The sequence below is a fragment of the Protomyctophum parallelum genome (genome assembly GCF_964188405.1).
Source record: "Protomyctophum parallelum genome assembly, chromosome: 2".
In the NCBI taxonomy this organism is placed as follows: domain Eukaryota; kingdom Metazoa; phylum Chordata; class Actinopteri; order Myctophiformes; family Myctophidae; genus Protomyctophum; species Protomyctophum parallelum.
In genome coordinates this window covers 36,410,097-36,422,577 of record NC_139699.1, presented here as the reverse complement: position 1 = coordinate 36,422,577, position 12,481 = coordinate 36,410,097, and the positions used below count along the sequence as shown (strand labels likewise).

Sequence of the window (12,481 nt, the reverse complement as noted above, 5' to 3'; positions counted from 1 at the left end):
TACTGATGATACTCGTTGATTGTGTGTATGAGAGAGAGAGAGAGAGGTAAAACCTAGCACATGGATCATGTGTGGGCAACATGTGAAATGGGATACAGTAGGTCGTAGTGTCCATACTGTGAATTCCTGGAAATGAAATGTTTACCTGCAATTTTCTACGGTGGTCATAGTAATATTTGTTAAAGTATACTGAGGTAGCATACTAGCATACTACATGACAAGGTGGACCCCCCGGGGACTCCCCGGGGACCCCCGGAGACCCCCACATGGTAACTCTCTCATTTCTCTACCGTTTCGGACGTGGGGCGGCTAGCCGGAACCGGGCCGGCACCTTGCTTGTAGTCCTGTGGGTCTGGAACTTCTGGGGACCCCCCGGGGACCCCCACACGGAGTTGCACCACTCACTTCACACAGGTGTGATTTCTTTATTGAAAACTACATGCTAATGCGAGGACGACTAACCTTCAATTATCATGTAACAGTTGGCACATAACCATAAGATTTGGGTGGAAATGGATGAGCAAGATTAGACTGCACAAATATTTCTAATTCAACATAATCACAAATTACATAGATCTGCTTGGTAACAAAATAAACAAATTAAATCCACAAGTAATAATGATCTAGAGTAATACAGTGCAATGATAATGAAACCATTTTAATATAAAATGCTTTTGCAGCTAAAACCTACCGTAGCCTCACCCAACATTCTTACCAGATGTGTGCAACAGATCAGGTCAGGTTTATGAAAACAAGCCCACATGAGCACACACACACACAGCTGATTGAAAATTGACAATCTACTGTGTAGTGAGCCCATAGACTCCTATTCCGCTCACTTCATCCCATATCCTGGAGGAACAATTGAATGCCAACTGGTACTGTACTGTACTGTACTGTACTGTACTGTACTGTACTGTACTGTACTGTACTGTACTGTACTGTACTGTACTGTACTGTACTGTACTGTACTGTACTGTACTGTACTGTACTGTACTGTACTGCAGTCAGTCAGTCAGTCAGTCAGAGACGTGCCCATCTGTAGTGCTGTCCCACAGGTCCAGCCTAAAATTAGTCTTGTGAAATATCCCAGAACCCCCTGCACACACACACACACACACACACACACACACACACACACACACACACACACACACACACACACACACTGATGAGGCCCAGGGCTGATGGCATCCGGTAGCATGTCCCTGGAGGCCTCTTTGCTGTGTTTTTTGGCGTCTGGACAGGTTGCCTGTCTGAAAACACTCTATTCATCGCTGATATGAAAGCCTGTCAGAAATGTGATGGTTGAGCAGCGAGCTGAGGGCTGGCGACTGCTGCCACCTCAGGGGTCAGAGGTGAGATTGGCTCAGAAGAGGTGAAATAGAAAGGGCCTCTCCTACCTGATAATTATCCAGATTGAATCCACCTGGCAGACTGTAGAGAATAAATAGCTGTCCCACACCGGAGAGACACAGTTGTCTCGCAGCACATCAATTTAAAAAGAATAATGGAATGATTCTCTCCTCAATGTTCCTCTCATAATGCCCACTGACCTAGAAGAAACTGTCCTCGCTGTTTGAAAGGTTCAAGAGGTGCTCTGTTACAGTGTATACATATACATTACAAGGCCTGCAGCATGGTAAACTTTCAGTGAACTTTCGTTTTTTTCTTCTTCTTTTTTAAGTTTAGACGATTCTTAGAAATTATTTTGTGACAATTTTTGCCTATAATGACATGCCCAGTACCCTAGCGACACAAGTTTAATGTGCTTAATTCTTCCCTCTCAATGTGGGTGAGATCCTGGGAGTAGTAGTGAACTAAACTATTGCGATTGTCTATCTTACATCCAACCAATCTACAGCCACAACGTTAACTATGTCAGTCTGTAGCTAATGAACAAGAGAAGGAATAGAGCAGAGGAACAAAGGCTCACAGCCCTTACCTGTTGATCGAGCAGTCAACAGAGCTCGGGGGGGGGGGGGGGGGGGGGGGGTAAGCATGAGAGACAGAAGCTGGAAAAGATTTCTTCCCTTTATTTGCAAACTGTGATTGATCGCCTCTAAAACCCACTATGGAGCAATCCCTGCAGAAACCTGCGGCGGGGGAAGGCTTCACGATAGATGGAGCACCAAAGCAAATGCTCTTAACTAGGAGATAGAAGATAGAAGATTAGCTTTATTAATCCCTGTGGGGGAAATTCGAGGCTGCGGTTCAAGAGCCTCACGGTCTCCGGAAACGCCATGTGGCCATCCATTTACTGTAACCTCCCATTTGTTCTTCTGCCAGCCTCACACTTTAAACACAGCACAAATGCTGTTCAAAATGGCTAGCCACAGGGCCTGATTTCCATAGCATGTTGAATCTTTTATTTAGTTTCACCTCGGGATATGGAGGATAAGAGGGTTTTTATTACAGCTCCAATAACCCCCCGGCTAATACAACCCCCCTGCTCCCCCAACATACACAGTCAATGACAACTGGCTCCTATACAATGTTATTATCATGCTACATTACTTCACTAAATCTAAATTATTACGAATTGAGAATGCTAGGACAGGAGGATTGTGGAGGAGTGCGTCTGTGCCTTGACCACTTAACCGCACATATTTAGTTGAAGCTCACAATTTGAGCTTGTAGATCTGCTATCTTTGCCGAATGTTCGCTCCCATGAATAGGGTTATTTTGGTTCAAACTTTCTGCTCCTCTTGTTCTTGACCTGCTCTCCTTTCTGTCTCCGGCAGTACGCTGACGATATACAGCATCAGTCAAGACGACGAGGCCATCTACCAGTGCATCGCCGAGAACATCGCTGGCTCGACGCAGGCCAGTGCCCGCCTCACGGTGCTCTGGGCAGACGGTCTGCCAGGCGTGCCGTCCAACGTGCGGGCCGAGGCCCTCACGCCCAATTCAATGCAGGTGTCCTGGGGAGAGCCCGATCAGAACACTCAGGACATCATTGGCTACGTGCTGCACATCCGCAGGACGGCAGGTGAGTCAGAGCCACTTCTATATACGTAGCATAATTGGTTTCACAGTAACATTCTGTGTTAAAGAAATACTGTCTAACTTTTTCAATTGAACAGAAGTTATTTCTAATATATAATTGGTACATGTTTCACAATAACCATTCCACATAAATATATGTAACTACTCGAAATACAATTCTTTGTCACGAGTGTCTGCCACCGACACTCTTGCCAAAATGACACAGATACCAGAAATGTAAAAGAAATGTATTTATTTATGTATTTTAAAGTTAATACCATTTCTGAATATGTTGCTTTCCAAAACATACTCGGTGCTAGGACCCTGCAGCATTCATTTTGGAGCTCAAACTGTTTCTGAATTCTGGGAATTGCAGTTCTTACAACAAAGTGTTTAAGATGAAAACGAGTTATAAACAAACTCAACAATGGAGGATAGGCACGCACGAACGCACCAGGACAGGAGACACTGCACATGAGATGGGGAGTGGAGGGTTATTGAGAGGAGGAACCAGGAACAGGACACCTGTTTGTCAGACCACAGGAGGATCACTCTGCCATGTTCAGCCTTGCTACAGCGCAGCCATAAAAGTGGATTTTAATTGTAAATTGAATGAGACTAAATTTTATGGTGCCATGTTAATGTTTATACGACCTGCAGGGTGTGAAAGCAGCTGTACATGTGTGATGGCTATCAGTGTGGTGTTAGCCTTTTCACTGATGTGTGTGTGTGTGTGTGTGTGTGTGTGTGTGTGTGTGTGTGTGTGTGTGTGTGTGTGTGTGTGTGTGTGTGTGTGTGTGTGTGTGTGTGTGTGTGTGTGTGTGTGTGTGTGTGTGTGTGTGTGTGTGTGAATGATGTGCGTTATGGCCGTGTGTGTGTGTGCGCGCACAAATGGTGTTCAAAATGGCTTGTGTGTGTCTGTGTTTGTTTGGGTGTGTGTGGGTGCATGTAACCTTGCGGAGCAGTAACAATCTCCGATTCTCCGCGTCCCAGCTGCCGTTCACCTCTCACTAGTGCTATCAGATGGATAATTAAGGCCCCCAGGGGCCAACCAATAGGATCTGTTTTAATTACCTTCCAAGGATAGCACGGCCCAATGGATTCAGAGCAGAAACATCATAGTGTTTTTTGGGTGGATGTTTCTATATTAAGGGTTACAATTTACTTAATCCAGAGCGACTTATATTAAGCAAGAACAAACAAACATGGCAATACAGCATAAAAAAGTAGTATTATCCACTTTACCATTATATGCATCGACCCATCGGACATTTGAAAATTGCCGGATCCCTGCCTTGAAAACGTCACTGAACTACTGACAGCAGAAATACCATAATATCAGCCGCAATAAACATAAAGACGATGGCAGAATGTATTTATTGTTTCCCCCATATTCTTGCATTCTTTCGGTTCTCATTCCCTGCCTCCCTCCTTCATGTTCTCTCCTCCATTCCATACCCTTCTCTCTCCCTGCACCTCAGACCCGCTGGAAATGGAGTACCAGGAGGCAGTCAGCAAGGTGACCCTGCAGCAGGTTGTGGGTGATCTGCAGCCTTCCACCAGCTACACCTTCTATGTAAAGGCCTACACTTCCCGCGGGGCCAGCAAGCCATCTGACAGCTCCACCGAGAACACCCTCGGGGAGGGTGAGTTTCCATTGGGGAAAAAAAGTATGCCCTAAGCTCTCAACTCTCAACTCAACTTTGAGCTTGTGGTCAACGGCTTGTATTTCAGTTCATTATTCTCAAATAGAAAACTGTAATCAAATCCATGTTTTTCGAATAGATTAGAAAATATTTTTGACATAATATAGTAAAAAATCGGGATCGGTATCAGACATAAAGAATATGGCGAGTAAGTTCTGCACAGAGCGAGTCCTGTCTCTGTCATTCTTTCTCTCTTCAACGCACATACAGTAGGGTGCGTTCGGAAATGCGCCCTGAACGCACTGGTGTGCTCTCTTGTCGTTCGTTTATTCAGTGCACTCGGTGCGTTGTCGTTCGAAAATCCAGTGCGCTGCGCACCGGGTGTGCCGAGTGCCCGCACTGAGCGACCCTACCCTGAAGCTGGGGTTGTCCGGTGTGATTCATCTGAATGCGTCACAGCTGTGGTCGTTCGTAAATAAGGCACACTGAATGCACTCTGTGACGTCACCGCCCACCACACTCAACAAACTGACCACATTCCCGGTGCGCATTACCGAACGCACCCATACACTCATACATACACAGTACACACCACAAAAATTGTACAAACTAACTCTTGCGTGATTGCACAATTACGTATTTACTCAAACATTCACACTCAATACACAGAGGCATACAAGCTCACAAAGTGAAAACTTAATTGGCATTTCCAGAGAAGGAAAATATTGTGTAGGATTTTTAATTGTAGGGAATCTATCAAAACAACAGTTGTTATACAGCTTGTGCAGTTCTCCCTCCACTCCATTGGCTTTATTAGACTAAATTGGAATTGGACACAAATCTAATTAAATTACATGTCTGTGTAGTGCATAATTAAATTACCTCTGTGCTACCTTACTATCATTGTTCAGAGTACACTCATTTCAGAAATGATGAAAAAGGATTAGGAGTGTATCAGATGTATGGTAGTATTTTCAGTAACACTTACAATGAGCCCTACTTCATTAAATTGAACAGCCATCTATTATAAAAGTGTGATGGCACTATTGTCATGAACAATGAGTCAGTATTCCATCATTTACAAGATGTCTATACAGCACTTTTGTCATTGATGATTTATGAAATAATATTTGACCAAATCAAAAAAGATGTTCTGGGATGGCTATAAAATAAATGAAGTATTGCAGTGACGGATTAACCCCTCTCAAGGCCCTGGCGCTTCACCAAATCAAAAGGCCCCAACTGATTCAGCCAATTAATTAATTAATTAATTAACATGCATGCGTTTAGCGCATATCCCACTACTGCCTGCGCTGCCCGCTGACACAAGACACAGCAGCCAGCAGGCACTGCGCACAGCCTTTCCAACTTCAGTCTCTGCTAAACTATCTGCAATTTCCCCGAAAAAGAATTAGCCTATATCTACAAGCTCCATTAGCAGGCAGCAGCATGTTTTGTCTAAATTGTCTTTGTGGCCAACAAATGTAGCTCCATTTGCAAACAGTGTTGTTGACCATGTTGTTACATGGTCCATATAACAGTGTGCACCAACAGACAATGCCAATATGCTATATTAATATTAGAACGTTTTAAAGACAGATTAATTATTGACGACAATGCAACCTGTTAGTCCAACGTCACTGAAAACTTTCATAATAGCAATTAATTTACTCACGAGTGCTGAAATCGTGAAATGGAGGATGTAAGAACACACTTTTGTTGTATTAGAGCAGGGTAAATATGAAGTTTTGCGCCAAGGTCTTGTTTATATTCCTCTTTACATAGGCTGTATGTTATTGTCGCAACTTGGTCCGTCTGAGTCAGGGGGCCTTCCTGAGCAAGGGGGCTTCTGACGGCGTCGCTTACTCGCTTCCCCTCTGTCAGAGGTGGAAGCGACGCGCAGCCGTGGGGAACCCCCCCAAACCGACTGCCCCCCCCTCCAGAAAACTGCTACAGAAACTCTCAGAGAAGACCAAAAACACTAGCGGGGTTCCTATGTTGCGTTATATTTTCCGAAAGAAGCAACAGCTGTACCTATAGTCTCGTACCAGGCCCTGCAAGCTTCGGGCCCTGGCGCTTAAGCTCCACCTAGTTCCATTGTTAATCCGGCTCTGTGCACAAGACATGATTTATTTCTCAGATACACACAATCACTGTTAAATGCTCCTGGTGGTTGGTTAATAGTTAACCACTAAAGCCATATTTTATACATTGGCTATTTGAAAATCTACTAGCTCACAATTTGGCATCCATTGTTCAGTACCGGTATGTTCTCATTATGACCACAGGCACAGATATGCTCTACAAGTTTGAAAAACATATGATTTCTTTCACGACGTCCTTAATGTTGTTAATTGTGTTGCGTTGCAGTGCCAGCACCCCCCTCACTCTTCACCAAGGTGTTAAACAGCAGTGTGGTGAGAGCCACATGGGAGCCTTCCTCTAAGATGGGCCAGCATCAGGGTTTCAGGCTGTACTACAGGAGGGCTCACTCACCTCTCTTCACCGGACCCATCACCTTCCCACGCAACGCCACACACTACAACATCACTCAGCTAGGTGAGGAACCATTCTCACCTGATACTGACCATAATATTACTGACATGATAGTGACCATGATACTGACCATGATATTGACAAGATAAAGACCATGATACTGACCTGATACTGACCATGATATTGACAAGATAAAGACCATGATACTGACCTGATACTGACCTGATACTGACAAGATAAAGACCATGATTCTGACCTGATACTGACCATGATAATGAACATGACACAGACCATGATACTGACCTGATACTGACCATGATACTGACCTGATACTGACCATGATAATGAACATGACACAGACCATGATACTGACCTGATACTGACCATGATAATGAACATGACACAGACCATGATACTGACCATGATACTGACCATGATAATGAACATGACACAGACCATGATACTGACCTGATACTGACCATGATAATGAACATGACACAGACCATGATACTGACCTGATACTGACCTGATACTGACCATGATAATGAACATGACACAGACCATGATACTGACCTGATACTGACCATGATAATGAACATGACACAGACCATGATACTGACCATGATACTGACCATGATACTGACCTGATACTGACCATGATAATGAACATGACACAGACCATGATACTGACCAGATATTTACCCTGATACTGACATGATATTACCGACCATGATACTGTTGTGGTACTGTCATGATACTGACATGATACTAATCTCAACCATCTGAAGCCTAGCATCCCTATTCTAGGGGGGGGGGGCACATTGTGAGCACAGCTCACAGCTCTAAGTAAATTAACCAAATCTGTGCCAGAACAAGATAATCTCGTCAAAAGCTATTGTATCCAACAATTGTATTCACGAGATTATGAGATTTGATTAATAAGCATTAATTCAGCATTACAAAAAATATATCTAGAATAATATGCATACACACGCTTAATAGTCCCTTTTCTCCTAAAAATGAGACAAACTGCGATCTTTCATCATCATTTTTCGACCATAGTGGAGATCATGGATTTCACAATGCCATGCTAGACTTTGCGGTCCTGCTTACTGATGCATGTGTCCCTAGCGATGACATCAGGGAACGACAGTTTTCTACCTCTAGTCTGCTTTGAGGCAGGATTCCAGGGAAGAAGAGAAGATATAACCTAACCTATAACCATCCAACCAACCATCCAGGCGTTTCTCTAATCCATGTCTCGGAGCTATAGAGTAGAATCGGCTCGACGGTCGTCCTAAATATTTTTACTTTGAACCTCTTACTAAGCTGGGATGACCAGATCTTATGCATGTCATTGCAGGCTGACCAGGCCATACCCTTCCTAGTTTGAAAGTCCTTTTTTGAAGAATATATATATGAACCCAAATACTTGCAGTCATCAACCAGTTTTCAAAGTGGTCTCTTCTTCTGCGTTTTTTGTGCATTACATGGCACTAGCCTCATGATCCCACCTATAGTAACGGGAGGGAATTTGTTATTTCTAGCTATTGGTCATTTTAATTTTATACCAGGCATGATGCCTGCACAAGGTCAGTATAGACCCAAATTTGATAACTATAATGACATACCCAAAATAGGGACGTGAAGTGCCTGGTTATACTGTAGGTCTGTCTGTAGGTTTTGAAAACATTTAACCAATGAAAATCTTTTTCGGACATACAAGGTTTCCACCCTACAGCGATGACCCTGTCAAATCTGAAAGGTTAATTTAATTTCAATCTGGAGCGTTCATTTAATTTCAGTTAGATTTATCTGCATACTGTAGACCTGCTTCTCATGGAAATGGTTCCTGTGATTTTTATTTTTACTATTACTTTATCTGTAATATATATTGATGTGTCGCACTTACATTGTAAATTCCGCACTTACATTGTAAATTACAATTTCAAAACAACACGTTTGATATTGTATCCATCATCCAAAAGTGTCTTTTCTTTTCTTTTCTTTCCAGATGCCACATTGGTCTACGAGATAAAGCTACTTGCATTCAACCAACATGGAGATGGCAATGCCACCATGCGATTTGTGTCACTTAGGGAGGCAGTGGAGAAATCAGGTGACTTTTTGCACAGTCTAGTAACTGTGCCCCAGAGCATGAAAGATTAAACATTCTCAGATCGTGAACCAGATGTGTCATCCATTACCTTGAGCAAAGTCATACTGACCACTGACCATACACTCTTTATACGTTACTACCAGTGCTTCTCAGAAATTGATATATGCATTTAGCCACTGAAACACATCTGAAAAAAAATAAAAATAAACAACATAGCAGACATATAAATAGATATAAAAGTGGTTAAACTATTGTGGATAACACTGTCATTGGCATATCCGTGTCATGGCTGTGTAGTTGTCTGACAGCAGAAATGGAAACTATGTCAATGGTATGCACAATATTTAAACAAGAAATTACAAGTAATTAGCAATTTTGCACTTGGGTAACAAAATGCTAACTGGCAGGCCAAGGCTAGAAAGATACACCATTGACACCTGTATTGTGTTATGCGCTATAAAGAGATCAAGTATTGTAAGATATACATGCTAGTAAGTTAAAGCGGAAAAATGTCAGCCATGTTGAAAACGGCTTATATTAGCTGTACACACTCACATGCACTCACCCTTTACACACCACCTCTTGATTTACAGTATGAATCTAGTGTGTGTTTTTGATTAAGTGTACTGTATCTCTCCATGCAGTGTTGAACACCCCATGTGACTGTGTGAAAGATGAACACAGCAAGACCTCCACCACAGGTATCATCATCGGCATTCACATTGGAGTCACCTGCATCGTCTTCTGTGTGCTGTTCCTTATCTTCAGCTACAGAGGCAGGTGTGTATGGAGTCCACCCATCTCCTGTGCTGTTCCCCACTCCCCACCGCAACCTTTCAGATGGAACCCAACCAAGTGCAAAATGTTCTGTTTTTTTTTCAATATTATATTTAGAACAAATAAAATGGCGATAGGGCCTTTCTGTGTGGAGTTTGCATGTTCTCCCCGTGTCCCCTAGGGTAGATACCCTCACAAAAACATGCCGTAATCCTGGTCTCTAAAACTACCTCCCCCTGGCCAGCCGGGGCGCCTGATGGAGGGGAAAGGAACTGGTAGCGCCCAGGATTACATAGATAATTGGCACTGGGTGATAAGAAAACTGGGTTACAAAATCGTGGGATAAAAATTTAAAGAAAAAAAAAAAAAAAAAAAAAGAACAAATAAGATAAGACCTTTATTGATCCCACAAGAGAAATTCAGTCGCCAGAGGCAGCACGACAGTTAAGATACATCTCACTCAATAGAAACACCATCAATAACATTATACTGTACACCCTCAGCAAATGTATCATTTATCCATTAAGGATGGGAACCCCTTTTGGAGTTTTTACCTTTCAAGACGGAAACCAATTGTTGGCTTGTTGTTGTTTCTATGTAGTAACAATATTTTTTTGTTTTTCAGAAAAGGATTTAGAAGGCGTTTTTAGAATCGGTTAAAAACAAAGCAATATTATAAATCATCGTAAATCACAGTGAGAAGAAAAAAAATTAAATGGAAAGATGTAGTGGATAAACAAAGTACCGGTACTTCATAGTACACAGTGAAATGTTCCTTTAACTCTGAGATAGTACACGTGTACATTTGTACACTCACAGTGTATAAAAATGCATAAATGAACTCTGAGGATTTGACTATGTTGTGACTGCAGCAGTCTAAACTGTGCCGCACGTGTGTGTTTGTGTGTGTGCGTGTGCGTGTGTACACATGCCCATGCGTGTTGTGCAGGTTAATGATGTGCAAGAAGGTTCAGGCCACCCCCCAAGCAGGGCGTAGTGTGGCGATGGAGTCCTCTTTGACTTCCCAGGGTGCCTCTGTGCTGAACGGGGCTGCCAGGGTGGAGATTGGGGTCAATGGCAGCGCAGCGGGAAAGACCACTGCGCACAACAACGAGCTCGAGAGACTCTTCACTGCACCGACCCGCACACAGGACACATACATGGTGAGTCATGAGACCCTAAGGGACAACAGATTATCCCTCCTAATTCACCACTAAAATGCAGAGGGAAAATGTACAGTGAAAAATACGCCAATACAACATACAATATACAGTATATCTGCTGTCGGAAAGAAACCACCTAGGTAACTCCAATATGTTCATTTTTCTGAAAATGAAAAATGGAAATCTTTCTGGAAATTAAGAAAACCTTATATTTTGAAAACAAAGCAATACTGCCTCATCAAAGTTGGTGTTGTGGCTTTTTATATTGTCAATTACTTGCATGAGAGGGGGAGAGGGGGTGGAGTAGTTGTTTTAGCAGGCAGTGTGAGGGTCCAATGGAGTTAAGAGGTTTTTCATTGTTTCAATGAGTTGGGTGGTTTCCTCCCGACAGCAATGACGTATGGATATGCTTGGACAGGGTAGTCCTGTAGACATAATGAAACATGGCATTGAAGGATGCTTCCAAGTGATTGATACTAGCATGAGGACGTGTGATTGAGAACAAGGCAATGTCATTAAAAGCATTGAAAACGTTAAGTTCAAATCTGTGAAAAGGCAGGCACGCCATCAGCGGAGCGAGCACACCGAGCGACCACACCGAGCAACACTAAGCACACTTCTGGCTGATGCAATGCCGTCCGAGTATAATAGCTAAAACAGCAGATATACAAGCTCATATACAATGAAGTATTTAGGGCTTATAAATGGTTTATGAAAAAAAGTATGATAAGTGTGTGTGTGTGTGTGTGTGTGTGTGTGTGTGTGTGTGTGTGTGTGTGTGTGTGTGTGTGTGTGTGTGTGTGTGTGTGTGGTGTGTGTGGTGTGTGTGTGTGTGTGTGTGTGTGTGTGTGTGTGTGTGTGTGTGTGTGTGTTTTCAGTCAGAGAACTCGCTAGTATCCTACACTCCAAACGACACCCAGCTGTCTACGATACCGCTGGACGAGTTCAGCTCGGAGCGGGAAGCAGAGACACGTTTCCAGGAGCCTCCTCCTGCCACCGCAGCAGGACGGCAGGACCACGGCTAGCTCCGTATGAAGGCCACTGAGACTCTTCTCATACTCAGGTCGACAAATGTGTTTTCTTTTCTTTCAGAGTAATTTTACCTTTTTTGTGCAAAGATTTTTTATTGGTACGTTAAGGAGTTCTAGGAGATCTAGCTAGGACTGGATATTGGGGTGTTCTTTGGTCTGGGGTTTGGAAAGCACTATCTTTTGATGGGACAGCTATGCTTAGCTTGGCAGGCCATTGAAGTGTTGGTTTTTACAGTTTGGTACTTTGTTCATTTTCTGGTT

At 43.1% G+C, this 12,481-nt stretch overlaps 1 protein-coding gene across 1 annotated transcript in view; it reads left to right on the top strand.

The window, feature by feature from the left end:
* The window catches only part of igdcc3 (immunoglobulin superfamily, DCC subclass, member 3), a gene marked incomplete at both ends in the record, with an annotated part of 73,653 nt that extends 61,439 nt beyond the window's left edge, over positions 1–12,214 (top strand). Inside the window, 7 exons of the mRNA XM_083793437.1 lie at positions 2,745–2,992; positions 4,470–4,634; positions 7,005–7,193; positions 9,145–9,249; positions 9,894–10,029; positions 10,976–11,189; positions 12,068–12,214. Coding sequence (XP_083649563.1) covers positions 2,745–2,992; positions 4,470–4,634; positions 7,005–7,193; positions 9,145–9,249; positions 9,894–10,029; positions 10,976–11,189; positions 12,068–12,214 — 1,204 coding nt within the window. The remainder of the gene's footprint in view (positions 1–2,744; positions 2,993–4,469; positions 4,635–7,004; positions 7,194–9,144; positions 9,250–9,893; positions 10,030–10,975; positions 11,190–12,067) is intronic.
* Positions 12,215–12,481: the final 267 nt, after the last annotated feature.